Genomic DNA, 13,876 nt, shown 5'->3' with positions numbered 1-13,876 from the left:
TATATATATAATATTTATTTCATATTATATACACATATTTTTCAAATATTGTATATATTTATTTCTAGTTTTCAGATTATATAATTTTTTTCCCAGATACATCTATTTGCATAATCTTCAAAAAAATTTACATATTTCCAAATATGTATATTTCCCCTTTTTTGTCCAATGAATTAATAAAGTAGCATAATGGTAAACTGCAATCAATGAACTTGAATCTGAAATCGACAAAAATGTAAAAAGTAAACTGAAGGAAACTTTTTAATCAAGGAACTAACAATAAAAATTTAGAAGCTATATTTTTGTTTCAGGTTCAAGAGCAAAGAAAACATATTAATCAGGTTAAAATGCTGACTTTGGAGTTCCCCTACACTACTCTCACCTTTAAAGAACAAATATTTCAAAACTAGATTCAAACAGTAGATCTGACCTATATGGGCACCGTGAATGTAAACAGAACCTGTAAGTTTCGTGACATTTGAGGGATGCAGCTGCAGGGGGCTTTCAGCTGTGGTTTAACTGAATGACTGAGAGCAGAGGAGGAGAGAACCACAAGGGCGAAAGCTGCAGAAAAGCAAGTCATGCTGTAACTGTAGGCCCGTGCCAGCGTTAGGAGCAGCTGTATTTATGATCTGCTATTATTTACCTCTGTCCTGTTACACCAGAACCTCAGAGAAAATCAGAGCATCTCACGGTGGAAAACATAAAAATGCATGAATTGCGGCCAGAAAAAACAAAAATCACATGCTTTTAATTTTTGTTTGTTTAAATTAACCTATAAAGTCCAATTCAGACCCACTAAACTCTCAGTTCTCCCAGTCACAACAAACAGAACCAGCTACTGTAACGGGCGGGAGTCTCTTTCTCCTCCTCTTCCTCACCTCGACCAGGGGCAGGTCCGGGTCCAGATGGGTGAAGCTGTGCAGGACCACCGGGCTGCGGTCCTCCACCACCTCCAGCTTCACCCCGTCCCAAATGCTCCGAACCTTCCACGACGAGTCGAACATCTCGAGCAGCTGTCCCGGCTTGACGCTGCCCGCCTCGGTTAGCATCCCCGGGGAAAAGACCATGGAGGCTCGGCGGGTCACAGCGGCGGAAGAAGCATCTTTATCCGCAGGTTTGTTTGGTGTTTTTTTTTTTTTTTTTTTAGTTGGTTCTGTTCTTTATTGGTCCAAAGCGAAGCGCGGCAGCTGCTTCGGCTCCGACTGACGGTAAATCAGCTCTGCTGGATCATCCTGCGGTCTGAGGCGTTCAGGATCAGCGTGACTCACGACAAGTTCCGCCCACTGCCTCATGAGGCCTTCACGAACGTCGGAAACACGACAACTCGGCAAAGAAACGACTCAAATCCAACGGTCGGAACGTAAATCGCCATGTTTAATAAGTAATCTCAATACGTTTGATCATTTTTATATGTTTTCCACTTTTCTGAATTAATTCCGTGGCTCTCAGTTTTTATGTTAAATTATCTAAAAATGTAACAATTATTAAAAAACAAAACCAAATAATTAATAAAAAATGAAATACTAGATTTTAACTTGATATTATTTTCCCCATCTCTAAATAAATATATATCAAAACCCCATGAAAAATCCTTTAAAACTATCTTAAAGAATTAAAAACAACTAAAAACAAATTGTAACTTTCCTAAAATAATGGCCAATTATTTTTTGCCAAAAGGTTTTTCTTTTTTTTTTCTTCCCTAAATCATCTTCTGGCAACATGGAGGCGTAGGCCATTATTTTAGGAAGATGACAAAATGGAACTACATTAACAAAGTATTTACATTCTGATGTTTTCAGATGCAGATTTCTAGTTTCAGATTTCTAGTAATGACGCAATAATGATGTAAACCAAAACAAACTCAAGCTGCTTTTCAGGTTTTTGTCAAGATAAAGCATTCCTACTGTGATCTTTATAAGTAAATTGACAGTCAGCTAATAAACTAGCTTGGGTGCTGTGAAGTGGAGGTGTCGGAGGTGTCCCTGAAGGCACCGTTGACTCCTCCATTCTCATGTCAGGCCTCTGGGAATTGATGGTCTTGTGTTGTTTCTGCTCTCACTATGGCAGCAGGACAGTATGGGAAAAGAAAACAAACTCAAGTACAGTTTAACTTTCCTGCTTTCAGCCTCAAATCCCATATTTACACTGAAACAAGAGCAGGAAACATCTGCAAACATTAAAAATGTCAACCAGGATAAACTGCTCCTTCTTATTGAAACGCTCTGGTAAAAAAAAATAAATAAAGAGGTATAAGGAACTAAAACGCCTCTTCTTATTTACACATTCACTGAAATATGTTTGTGTACACACAAAATAAATCGGATGTTAGCCTACAAAAACATCCAAATGTAATCCTGCAGGACAAAACTCCATTAAATTGGCCTTAAGTTCCCATAATTACTGTTTTTAGATTGCGTCTGCTTATTTATATATTGGATAAATGTTGGAAACAAAGCGACTTAATACCAACTTTCAAACCAAGAGACGTTTAAGAACAGAAGAAAAACCTCTTTCATCAGGATTAATGGGACTTAACTTACAGGAAAAGCAAAAACATGACTCACATTCTGTATTATTTGCTCTTTCACTGCAAAATGTTGCTTTTTTTAGATTCGTAGAACAGGAGCTTCAGTGGATTTAGGATCCTACACTGCCCCCTGGTGGCCAGAGGGAGAAACACATCCCATCAGGCTCCCACTAACAAAGCTATCCATCAACTGAATTAGATGGCTGTAAAGCTATTTAGTTGATTAGCTTCTCAAATCAGTTTAAGTCTGTTTTTAATCAGCAGCAGAAAACAAATGGCTGGAAAAGCCTGGAGGTATTCAGTGACGTACAGAAACGGCTCCAAGTATAAAAAGAAAAGGAAACCAACAATAAACTAGCCATCCTGGAAAAGTATGTTTGCAAAGTGAGTTCCTAATCTAAGAGATAAAAACCTGAATTTCTGAAGAGAAAAAGTGTGTTTCACATTGATTTATTTTATCCTTTATCTTTGAAAAGCAGCTTCACAACCTTGTGATCACAGTTATAATTTTTCTGCATTTTTCATCAGTTTTATTTTGTTTGTTAGCGTTAGTGTGTTTACCAGTTTTAATTAATTAAATATCGACCCACACACCTTAAAGTGAGTGAATAAATAATGATAGAAAGGTCAGACATTACTTACTAGCAATATTAAAGCAATTTTATTCACAATAAGAACATCAGCTCTCAATGGGATGTATCCAAGTTTTCATAAAAAAATTAATTAAAAAATAAAAAAAGCAAATCCCATTCAAAATGCTCAAAAATCGATTTTAAAACGTGTTTAAGTTGTTATTTTTGCTGCTCCTATTTAAAAGCATACTGCCGTATCGTCAAATGCGAGTATTTTGAATAGTTATTTGATATTAATTAAGAAAAAGCCAGGCAGCTATGCTAATCTAACTTTGGTAATTAAGTTGCAGGATTTTACGCACAAACTTGTTTTGTTTAAATATAAACTGACAAATTGTTATACAATTGTCTTCAATAAAAGTTATATTTGTTTACACTGTCTTTTCCTCTAGTGTTTGAATTGAAACACTAAAAATCAGAATTGCGAGACATTGAAAGATTCCCAACAAGACAGTTCCCACTGTGCCTTTTCATGCATATCTAATAATGCTTATTATAGAGGTTTCAAATGCAAAAAGTATGTGACTTCGACCAAACACTATGAATTTTCAATTTCTTGAAAATGTACACTTTTGGAGATCTGAGGTTTTTATCCAAACAGCAACAAAAACTAAAAAGGAATCTGTCTATAGTAGCGGTTCTCAACGTGGGCGGTACCGGTACATAAACGATAAAATAAATCTAGCAACAGGAAAGAAACTAAAGTGGACATAGCAATAAACCAAGAGAGGATAAAACTAATCAAATGAAACTAAATGGAAATGAATGAAGAACAAAATGCAAGAATAAACTAAGAAACTAAAGTAAATACATAGAAATAAACTGGTATGGCAAGACCTTTAGAGAAATAATTAATACAGAGGACTGTATGGCAAAAATAAACAGACACTATTTCCAGATAAAAGGTAAAATAATATTGTTGAAGTGTCATGGGTTTGTTGAGACCACATCTAGTACTGAGAATAAATATATCTTACAGACCATAACAGTAAATAACTGATCACTTATTTATGTTTTTAATTAGATTTGATATATTTCTTCAATATTATTTTTCATGTCAGTGTTAATGTCATGAGGCTGATGACTCCATGACACTTTCAATTTTACTCATTAGGATTCGATTAAGAACCAGATTTGTTCTTTGTAATTTCTGTCCAGTAAAACTATTAATCTATAAATCAATAGGTATAAAGATATAATCCATGTTTCTGTCTCATATTTGTATGGCATTAAAAGGATCTGGAACTTTTGTTTTTATACTGAAAGCTCTGGTTTGCACAATAAATGCCATGTGGGTGAAAATTTATGGWTGATACTCTGATGTCCCATTCTCCTGAAGGCAGCACGGAGCTGCACCACCAGAAACCGACAGAAACACTGAAGAGAATAAGAGCTATGATTAATGTAGTTACAGTTCTATCCATGTTTTAATGTTGCAGAGCTCAGTCGTTTTGCWAATAGATCAAAGTTTAAACTGGCATGTTGTTCATCTTTTATCTGGTCATTTTGTGGAATATTTAACAAATAGAAAATGACACCAAATAAGAATATTTTTTCCACTCTGGCTGCTGTTAGGCCTACTGATTTTAACTTGAATGTTCATTGCATTTTTCATAAACGCCTGTGAAAATAATTTCTATTCCCATGACTTTTTTGTTCTCTGGGAAATTATKTTTGRTGATAAATACAGAAACAAGCATAAAAATCAAAACATCTACAATAGTGATAGTAATATTAATGATAAAATAATAGTCAGTGCAAAGTAGCCTACAAATTCTTTATTGGGGGGTGGTGAGGGACCTGGATAAACGCTGGGGGGGGGGGGCGCTGGCCCAAAAAAGGTTGAGAAACACTGGTCTATAGCATTCCTTCAAAAAGCCGTATATGTCATCTTTAAGATCTCGATGGATGACACTAAGAGCAACAACTTGACATATTCCAACAGATTGGCCAAAAACGTGCAGTAAACACCTGAAACCCAAACAGAGAATACAACCAGGAACCTCACAGCAGATGTCAGTGTGACCCAGATTATTCCTCTAAAACCATCTGTGCTTCATTATTGCAGCTCAGCACAAAAACAACCCACTGAAACTCTGCAGATGTGCAACCCCAAACATCTGCACGAAGCTGGTGAGGAGGTATTTGACTTGTTCAAGCTCAAATTTCTGCAAAAGTTCCTGCATTCAAGAAAAAGCATCTGAATTTAACTTTTTTCATAGATTACCAAATTGATTTAAAATTTGATATTGTAGAAAATGATTGTTGGAAATGAGCCAGGACTTCCAACCTTCATGAAAAACCCTGAACAAAACAATCAGATTATCGTGATTAATCAATTATTCAAATTAATCGTCAACTAATTTAGTAAATCAATTAATCTGAGTGTAAATTTGCTGAACAAATCAACATACTCAGAACTTTAAGCCAAAACTGCACAAAAAATACATACAGTTTTAAATTTTAGATTTAAAAAAACCCCTGTCTGTAACAAATTGCATTTTTAGCTTCATCTGGCTCAAATTCTGTTAATTCTCCTACTAAGTACCTTTTGCGTCCAATTATTAATTATTAAATGATCTGTTCAGAAAAAATTCTCAACACATAATTTATTTTGTAGATTTTTTAGCAATGCTTCAAATCATCAAGCGTAGACTAAAGGAATGCTATTTCACTGCATCTTCAGCAATAAAATGTTTTAATTATTTGTTTATTTGGATTTTTTTGCATGTCTTTATCATTGTCTAAAATAAGCTTAAATGGTTAAATGGAAAATCTGCAGCATATGGCAATTTAAAAAATCTGATTAATCGATTAATTGTCGGAGTAATTGATTAATCGTTAGCTGCAGTACTTTAAAAAAAATTTATCTTCAAAACAAATCACTGAGAACTTTAAGATTTAAAGCCGATGAACGCGTTAGCTTCCAGAAAAAGCTTCAGCTAAGCATGATGGACACTAATATCCCGAAAATCTCCAAGGGTCCAGCTTTCCTTCTGCTGCGATTTAAGTGAAGCTCTTATTCCATGTGCTGGAAAATTGATACCAGAGCATGCCGTTGCGTTGTCGCTCTGACATGATTTGTTGTTCCCCGAGGAGCAGAAACACTCCTGCTTCGACACAGCTGTGAGAGAATTAGGAAGGAAAAACATTCGAGTACGGAAGCAGGGCGGATCCAAAACCAGCAGACACGCATCTGGTGAAAGATTTCCATTCCGATGGGGTTAAAATGAAAATCAGGGCAGTGACATCAGGAAGTTATTCTCGTCATGGTGACACTGAACGACTCGGAAAGTTTACTTTTGACTGTCAGGGTACCATTTAGCAAGGCAAAGTGCCCCTCTGGTGAAGAGCTGTGGTCAAACTGGGGCCGCTGCCAAGCTCAAGAGCTCCACAAAAACATAAATCTGTTGCCAATAAAAAAGCCGATGAGTCTCCCAGACAAACTGCAGAGTTACAGGACACCAAGAAAAGAGGGCAAACAGCTGGAGAGAACAATGCAGAAATTAACTTATTAAAGCAGGCACCATAACAACCATTTAAATTCAACAGGAATTAAATTTAAACCTAAAACTTAGTAGTGAAACCCTCTCTCCCTGTATCGCTGATATTGTACCAATACTGATATTTTTTAAAGTACAATATATCAACAAACTGCTTTTTCTTTGAATAATTTTGTTAAAAAATTGGAAGTTTATATGTGTCTACAAAATACTTTAATGACAAATTTGCATGACAAACATAAAAAAAATATTAGAACTGTTGTGCATTTTCTAAATAAAGTATAAACAATTATATGTGAGCAAATCAAAATAATTGTTCTTGGTAGACTGAGAATCTATAATACAAAAATAAAATAAAATTTTAAGAAGATATGTGAAATTTTAAGTATTCATCTCATCTTGCTACGATTGATCCAATACTGATATTATCAATATTTTGGATCGATTCACGAACACTTCCAGCCAACATCAGTATAGGCTGGTTAGCTAACAACCCAAGCAAAGCTACAGCAATATGTGCTGTACAATGGCTGCTGGAACACACAATTGTTTTGTTGCTGACTAACAGCAGCATTCTTGTTGGTTATGGAGGAGGCACCACTTCTGCTTTTCAAAGATGTACGGTTGAATCTATTTGCGGCCATTTTCACGTGTGAGAGTTGAGTTGGGGTCGTGGCCAGCAGCAGCTGCTTATTCAGATTTAAAGGGACAGAAGCCCTAAAACAGCTCATTATGAAAGGAACTCGAAATAAGCAGAACTTATCAGACTAAACCCCCACATTTAAAAATTATTTTGAGCAAGAAATGCAATGAACATGTTTTGCATCAACCAAAAACCAATGCTAACCTATTCGAGAAAGCATAATAAGTCACCTTAAGCAAAGACACTGATGATTCAGCACCAATCAGAATGCGTAATGGGTGAACAATGCCCTGTGTTTGGCTGCTAATTCATAAAGTAATTATTACAAAATTTAGCCTGGGCGTCTTGCTGTTTTGAATCTGATGCTTGTAAATGAACATAATTCAGGCAGAGAGCGTTGACGAGCCGCCCGTCCTGCCGACTCAGACTGACAGCTCCTCACAGCAACAGACTGCTGAGGTCAGCCGTCTGAGCCGCTTCATGTCGCCGTGAAGCCACAGCGCTGGAGTGACGGTAAATGGGATGAAAGCATGACTACCATTGGTTTTAGCTGACAAATTGTCAACAAAGTCAGGAAAAATCATAATTGAAAAAAAAAATAGCGAACGAGAGGGAAGTAGCTCAGTTACGCTAGCTTGACTTTGACAATCTTAACATGTAGATGTGCTGTGGAATTCTATGTGCTTCGGTTCAGTTACAAAATAAAAAAAGGCGACCCACACATCATCTCTGACAGATCATCAGTAGATCAGATGCTTAAATTAGCTAATCAACCACCGTTGTGTTAGCTTAGCTAATAGCAGTGGTTAGTGGTAGCTAATCTACCACAGCAATCACTCTTCAATAATCGCATCAAGCCTGAAAACAAAAAATCTGTAACGGACTGAATGTTCTGTTCTTTGTGTGAGAAATGTTTGAGTGTTTTTTGGCGTTGAATCCTGATACACTAGTGGAGATGTTGTCAGTCAGTTGCTATGGCAACAAGCCTATGTGGAGTGTAGCCGACACAGAAAGTGAGAAATAAAGTCGAATATGGTTTTGAGTTATTCGTCAGTGGTTTTTTCCTGCGTGATTTTTTCCTTTGCTCTGGTGCACTGAACTAAATTAATAATACCTGCATCTCCAGGCAAAGTTGTTCCTTCTGCCCTCCAGCATTGTGTGCATGCGGGAAATTTCCGGATGTAAACAATAACATGCAACGTGTCTATACTGCAAGTGCCAAAAAATACTTTCAGAATGACTTTTAAGATGAATTGCGTCTCATAATTTTGTTTTGTTTGTGTTAAGAAGCAAGAGTTTTGAATAATTAAACACTGAAGTCTGCTCCACCATCACGCCTTGTTGTAGCCCGTTTGATACACTAGATGTTTCAGCCCAACACCGGTGTTATATAACGGTCAGTCTGTTCATCGTCGATTCAGAGCCTAAGAGGAAAAAAGTGAGTTTAAGAGGAAAAAAAGTGAGAAATGTTGACATAATTGATTTTATAGTTTGCTTAAACTCCAGCAAATCCCCTGATGACTCTTATAGTTTTTATAGTTACAGACTGTTTTGTACTTTTCCCACCAGCCTTCAGGCAATTACGCCACATGGGAAGAAATACGATCACAGTTACTTTTTGCTCTTCTTGCTGTTATTTTTGCGTGGCCAGATTCTTTGTTCAGTGTAAAAAGTTGTAATCTTGTCAGTAGTTCTGCTTCGTGCATAACTACTACATGCTAATAGCATGACAGGGACTTTTTTTCCTTTTTTTGGTATGAGGATTGTATGTAGAAATTGCTAATTAAACCACTTTATAAGTAGTTTATCCAACATCTATGTTGTTCATGTGGAAAAAAAGGCAAAATGTCTGATGTAAAAATATTTCATGCAGTTTGTTCAAATGCTGCCCACGTTTTCTGTGAGAATCTATTCAATATGGTAACGTTTTATGCTCCTGTTAGCTTTCCTCCCTGATAAAAACCACTTTCACTGCTAGCTGCTATGTTTGGCCTTTATTATTAAAAGCCTAAAAAACTCAGAGCTGCTGGTTTTCAGATCAGACCTGGGCGTTTTTTGGACTGGAGACCACATCCAGCTCTTCAGATGTCCCACATGCAACAGGAATATTGTTTTTTGCATGAGAATCTATCACAAAGTGCTGTTTGCAATCCAATATTTGTTGGTCATTATTTCCAGTTGCCATGTACATACAGTTTACATGCTGATAAGATATTCAGGAGAATCACACAGCTGACCCAGATGCTAAAGGTCCCAGATAGAGCTGGAATTAATAACACTGCACTGCAATTTCCTGATATAAATCCAGCTTTCTCTGCAACATTTACCTGCTGAAGTCACAGGTAAAATGTCTGTTTGATTAAAGTCTGGAATAACATTTCTGACCTAAACATGCAACAAATTACAAGAATTTCCAGTTTTCTTTTCCTTATCTCTAAAAAAACAACTGTTTAAAACAGGGGTGCACCGTTTGCAGTTTTCTGGCCGACCAGTGATCTATAAACAGCTAATGCTAACAGAAAGCCTTGCTACATACATGGAGGCTGTTGTTTCTGTAACAGCTGGTCCTTGTGAGCCACCGTCCTGGATGTTTCAGATGCTTCCCTGCTTTGAGACGCACCTGGCTCACATTGTTTGGTGGTTAACAGGTTTCTGAGGAACTGGTGGAGAATCGGCTGTGATGAAGCGTAGAAACATGTGAAACATGCAGGACAGCGTGAACCGAGAACCACAGGTAAGAAACGTTCAGGCTGATTCAGAGGGATTTAGATTAGATGTTGCAATCAACGTAAAAATATACAAACAGATTAAACAAGGGGTGTTCAAAGTGCGGCCCAGGGGCCATTTGTGGCCCTTGGATTCCTTTTTGTGCGGCCCCAATGGCAATTCTACAATACAAATTTATCCTGTATTGTATTCATTTTCTCACAATGAAAAATGTTAAGAACAAAAAGTATACATCGTTTTATAACCAAGCTTTTATAATAAGTAGAACCACATCCATCCAAATCTGCCTTTATTATTATTATTATTATTTTTTTTTTTTACTTAGCTAAGCATATCAAAAAACGTTACCAAAATCTGGTTCCTATACTGTGAATAAATTTGTTCAATCGAGACCTCAAAAAAGATTCGAAGCCTTCATTTTTATTTGTCTAAAATGCTTTTTATGTTTTGGACCTAGAATGAATAATGTCCCTTTCCTACAAAAAATAAAATAAAATTTGACTATTTTATTTGCTTGATTTTATTTTATTCTTTTTTTTGGCCTGCGAGTACATTTGACTGGAGGTGGGCAATATGGTCTGGATTTTATTGCATTTGCAGTATTGCTGTTTATTACTTATTTTTTAAGTAACTGTATGGCTGTGCTTGCAAACAAAATATTGTTCTTGAAAAATATTTCCGCTTACAATGTGTTTAATTTAGGACTCCACGTGCTTAAAAAATAAATGTGATTTATAATCTGCATTGAATAATTTAATCATATTTTTGAATTTACTGATATTTATTGATCCTCTCATAACATCTCTTTTCATTTACTATTGATAATTGCAACTTATCAAGATGATAAATCAAAAATCCTTTCACAATAAATGATAAACCCCCACCTGATTCGATGTGACAAAAGGTTGGACACTTCTGGATTAAATCATCAAAATCCCTCTAAAAAGCAATTTATTTATAATAAAACAATTATAAAATGGTTGAGTACCATTTTGTCTGGTTCATGGTGCATCAAGAGTTTCTTAGACAAACAAACATCACTCCAGCTAATCTAAGTAGGTGAAAGATCCAGTGGTTCTGTTTGGAAAATCAAAGGAAAACATCCAACCTGTGTGTCCGATCTCTGGACTGGATGGTAGTAATCCTCTCTGTCCCAGCAGCAGGCTCCAATCCGGGGCAGCAACCCACAGCTCCACCGGGCCCAGCACCACATAACGACTCCAATCAGAACCGGATCCACGCGGTGCCGGGTCTAAAACCCATCAGAGACCCCACTCCCCTCGTCACAGATTGGCCGAACCCCCACGGCTGCTCGGCTCGCGAGTGTTTACTTTACCAGCTGTGTCAACAACACAAAGAGCAACACTGGAAAAAATTAACTTGTTCCCAGAAGACAGCACGCGGTTTGAGAGAAGCCCTCCGAGCCGGTCCATTTCGGGTCGGAGGAGAACTGAAACCTCCTGTTGAGGTTGTCAAACCGTCCCAGTAGCAACAACGCAAACAGGGAAGTGCATTAAGGCGCGCTGAAGGAGCCGAGGAGGAAAGTGAAAGCTTCAGATGAGGCAATGTAATGCTGGGGACTTCCTCATTACACAAACAGAGGAATTTACCAGAGAATACCTGAGGTGGTCAGTCCGGTTCTGCAACATCGTCTCCGTGACCTCGTATAGTTGCAGCACCGGCACGACAACAATGGATCAGCAACAACTAGCTTTAATCAGAAAAAATATCTAATAATTCACCAAAAGGAAGCTGAAACTCTGAACACCTCTGATTTGGGTTCATCTGGTCCAAACAGAACAAATCCATAAACAGTATTTATGCTCAGGTCATCTGTAAACTAACAACAAACAGGAAGATAAAAGATTACATGTTTGGCTTATAAAGGGGCCTTTCCATTACGTCAACATATTTCAGAGTTTCGGCACCGACCAATAGTTTTATCCCAGTCCTAATCTTTACTAATGGTTCTTGATGCTTCCTGGAGGCTTTTAAAAGGTTTTTTAAAGGAATCTGGTTGATTTACTTTTACTCAGTTTCAATCCACAACAACCAGAATAACATTAAAATAAACTACAAGCTACATAATCAACAAGTCCAATCAAAACAAAAGAAGTTATGCTTTTTTTCCACATTCTGTCTCACCCATATCCTCACAACCCAATCTAATCTTGTGTAGGGCGTACTTTCTTTTACAGCAATTGTAGTGCAAAGCAAACTTCACACTTTTCATGAATGAGTACAACACACCTGTACTCACTAGAAGGTAAAACAGGTGACTTGACAGAGAAGGTTTATGTGCACCACAGAGCCCCCTGCAGGCGAAACTGAGGAATGCAAAAACACAATCTAGACGTATATACGATGGAGAACAAATTCTCAGCAGCTTCACCAGAAAAATGCCACCAAACAAATCAAACACTGAATTACTGCAGTAGGCCAAGATAAATTTACACCAACAAAACCTGATACTCTGTGATAAAATGCGTTTCAGGAACAAAAATGGGCATAAGGATAAATCTGGGTCTCAGCTAACAATTCTTCTAGCAAAACAGATTAATACGATCTAATTTTCAGCAGCATAACAAGATGTTTTGTTGGTTTCTGTTTTCTTCACTGATCCTGAGACCAGCTCAGCTGCAGAGAGAGTTTCTTACAGAAAGCAGCGTCTCGTTCACACGCAAAGCGCAGCAGAGAGAGAGAGATCTGCTGGTCGGAGTCGCCTCTAATAGCTTCTGGATTTATTCCCAGCTATTATTACAGTCAGCGGAGCCTTTCAGGTTCTCCTCCGAGGTCCTGGCATTTAAAAAAAAGCTTCCTCATGCCAAAGGCAGCCGAGTGAGAAACACATGCAGCTCAGCTGTGAGGCAACCTGACGACGGTCGCCAAGGCAGGGAACGTGGCGGCCATTTCTTTAAACAGACGATAAACTCTGCTTGCACTGTTTGTTGGTTTTTTCTGAGGACATTTATGCATGTATCCTTTATTTTAACTGCTGATTTAGGTAAAGTCTGCCAGGCAAAAAACACAAAGATGAACTATAAATATTTTAGTACACTCTAAATAAGACTAAACTAACTTAGAAGCTGGATCTAAGAGCTTGTTTTAAGTCAATAATTCCTTAATATGGATGAAGAAGTACTAGATTTAAATGAAATAATTCCAGTAATCCAGTTTAATAATTTACAAGTGGATCTAGTATTTTTCATCAATATTAAGAAATTATTGATTTAAAACCAGTTCCTATTTCTTGTCAAAAGTCAGTTTTGTGTTATTTCAAGTGTATTAAGATATTTGCACTAGAAGCTAGACCAAAAATATTTGTTTCTCTAAATGTAGCGAAAAAAGAGGATCAAATGCAGTTTCTTCTGTGTACATTTCTGAAAACTAAATCTCCTGATGCATCTGCATCAGACCAAACATCTGCAAACCAAACATTTCTGCATCTGTGCCATTGTCTGCTTTCTTCTTGTACTCCTTCCCTGCCCAGACTTTGTCTCCAGTGTGTTTCTGCCTCCCCAAATTACTTCAACATCCACCTGTACAGCTGCTGCCAACTCCCTTTTCAATTCCCTCTGAGTTTAAACACACCCTGGAGCCATTGTTGGCTGCCAAAGTCTATATTGTGATATCACAGTCTTTTGTCTGATTATAAAAACCTTGCTTTCCTATCTGCACTCCTTTTGTTGTCGTCTTGGCGTTGAGTTTCTGAACCCTATTCCCATACTTTTGGGGATCTTCACAGGTAAATTGGAAACAGATTTATTTCGCCTGAAAACAATCTAAAATAAAATAACTTCTCTGCGGGGGCTCATTATTTGTTGACAAAATGTTTCTTACG

At 37.3% G+C, this 13,876-nt stretch overlaps 1 protein-coding gene across 7 annotated transcripts in view; it reads right to left on the bottom strand.

The window, feature by feature from the left end:
• Positions 1 to 13,876, bottom strand: part of LOC103469838 (ral guanine nucleotide dissociation stimulator) — a 54,789-nt gene that overhangs the window by 24,401 nt on the left and 16,512 nt on the right. For 2 of the 7 annotated variants that reach the window (XM_008417792.2, XM_008417793.2), the window contains exon 1: positions 882 to 1,070. The exons of 3 other annotated variants lie outside the window; for them this stretch is intronic. In XM_008417792.2, the coding sequence (XP_008416014.1) occupies positions 882 to 1,070 (189 nt within the window). Of the gene's footprint in view, positions 1 to 881; positions 1,244 to 11,143; positions 11,269 to 13,876 lie in introns of those variants that run through there. 2 more of the 7 variants (XM_008417796.2, XM_008417794.2) reach the window with 2 other exon arrangements.

Source organism: Poecilia reticulata, linkage group LG9 (assembly GCF_000633615.1).
Source record: "Poecilia reticulata strain Guanapo linkage group LG9, Guppy_female_1.0+MT, whole genome shotgun sequence".
Taxonomy (NCBI): domain Eukaryota; kingdom Metazoa; phylum Chordata; class Actinopteri; order Cyprinodontiformes; family Poeciliidae; genus Poecilia; species Poecilia reticulata.
The sequence above is the reverse complement of the archived record's forward strand: the minus strand, read 5'-3'. Positions and strand labels throughout refer to the sequence as shown.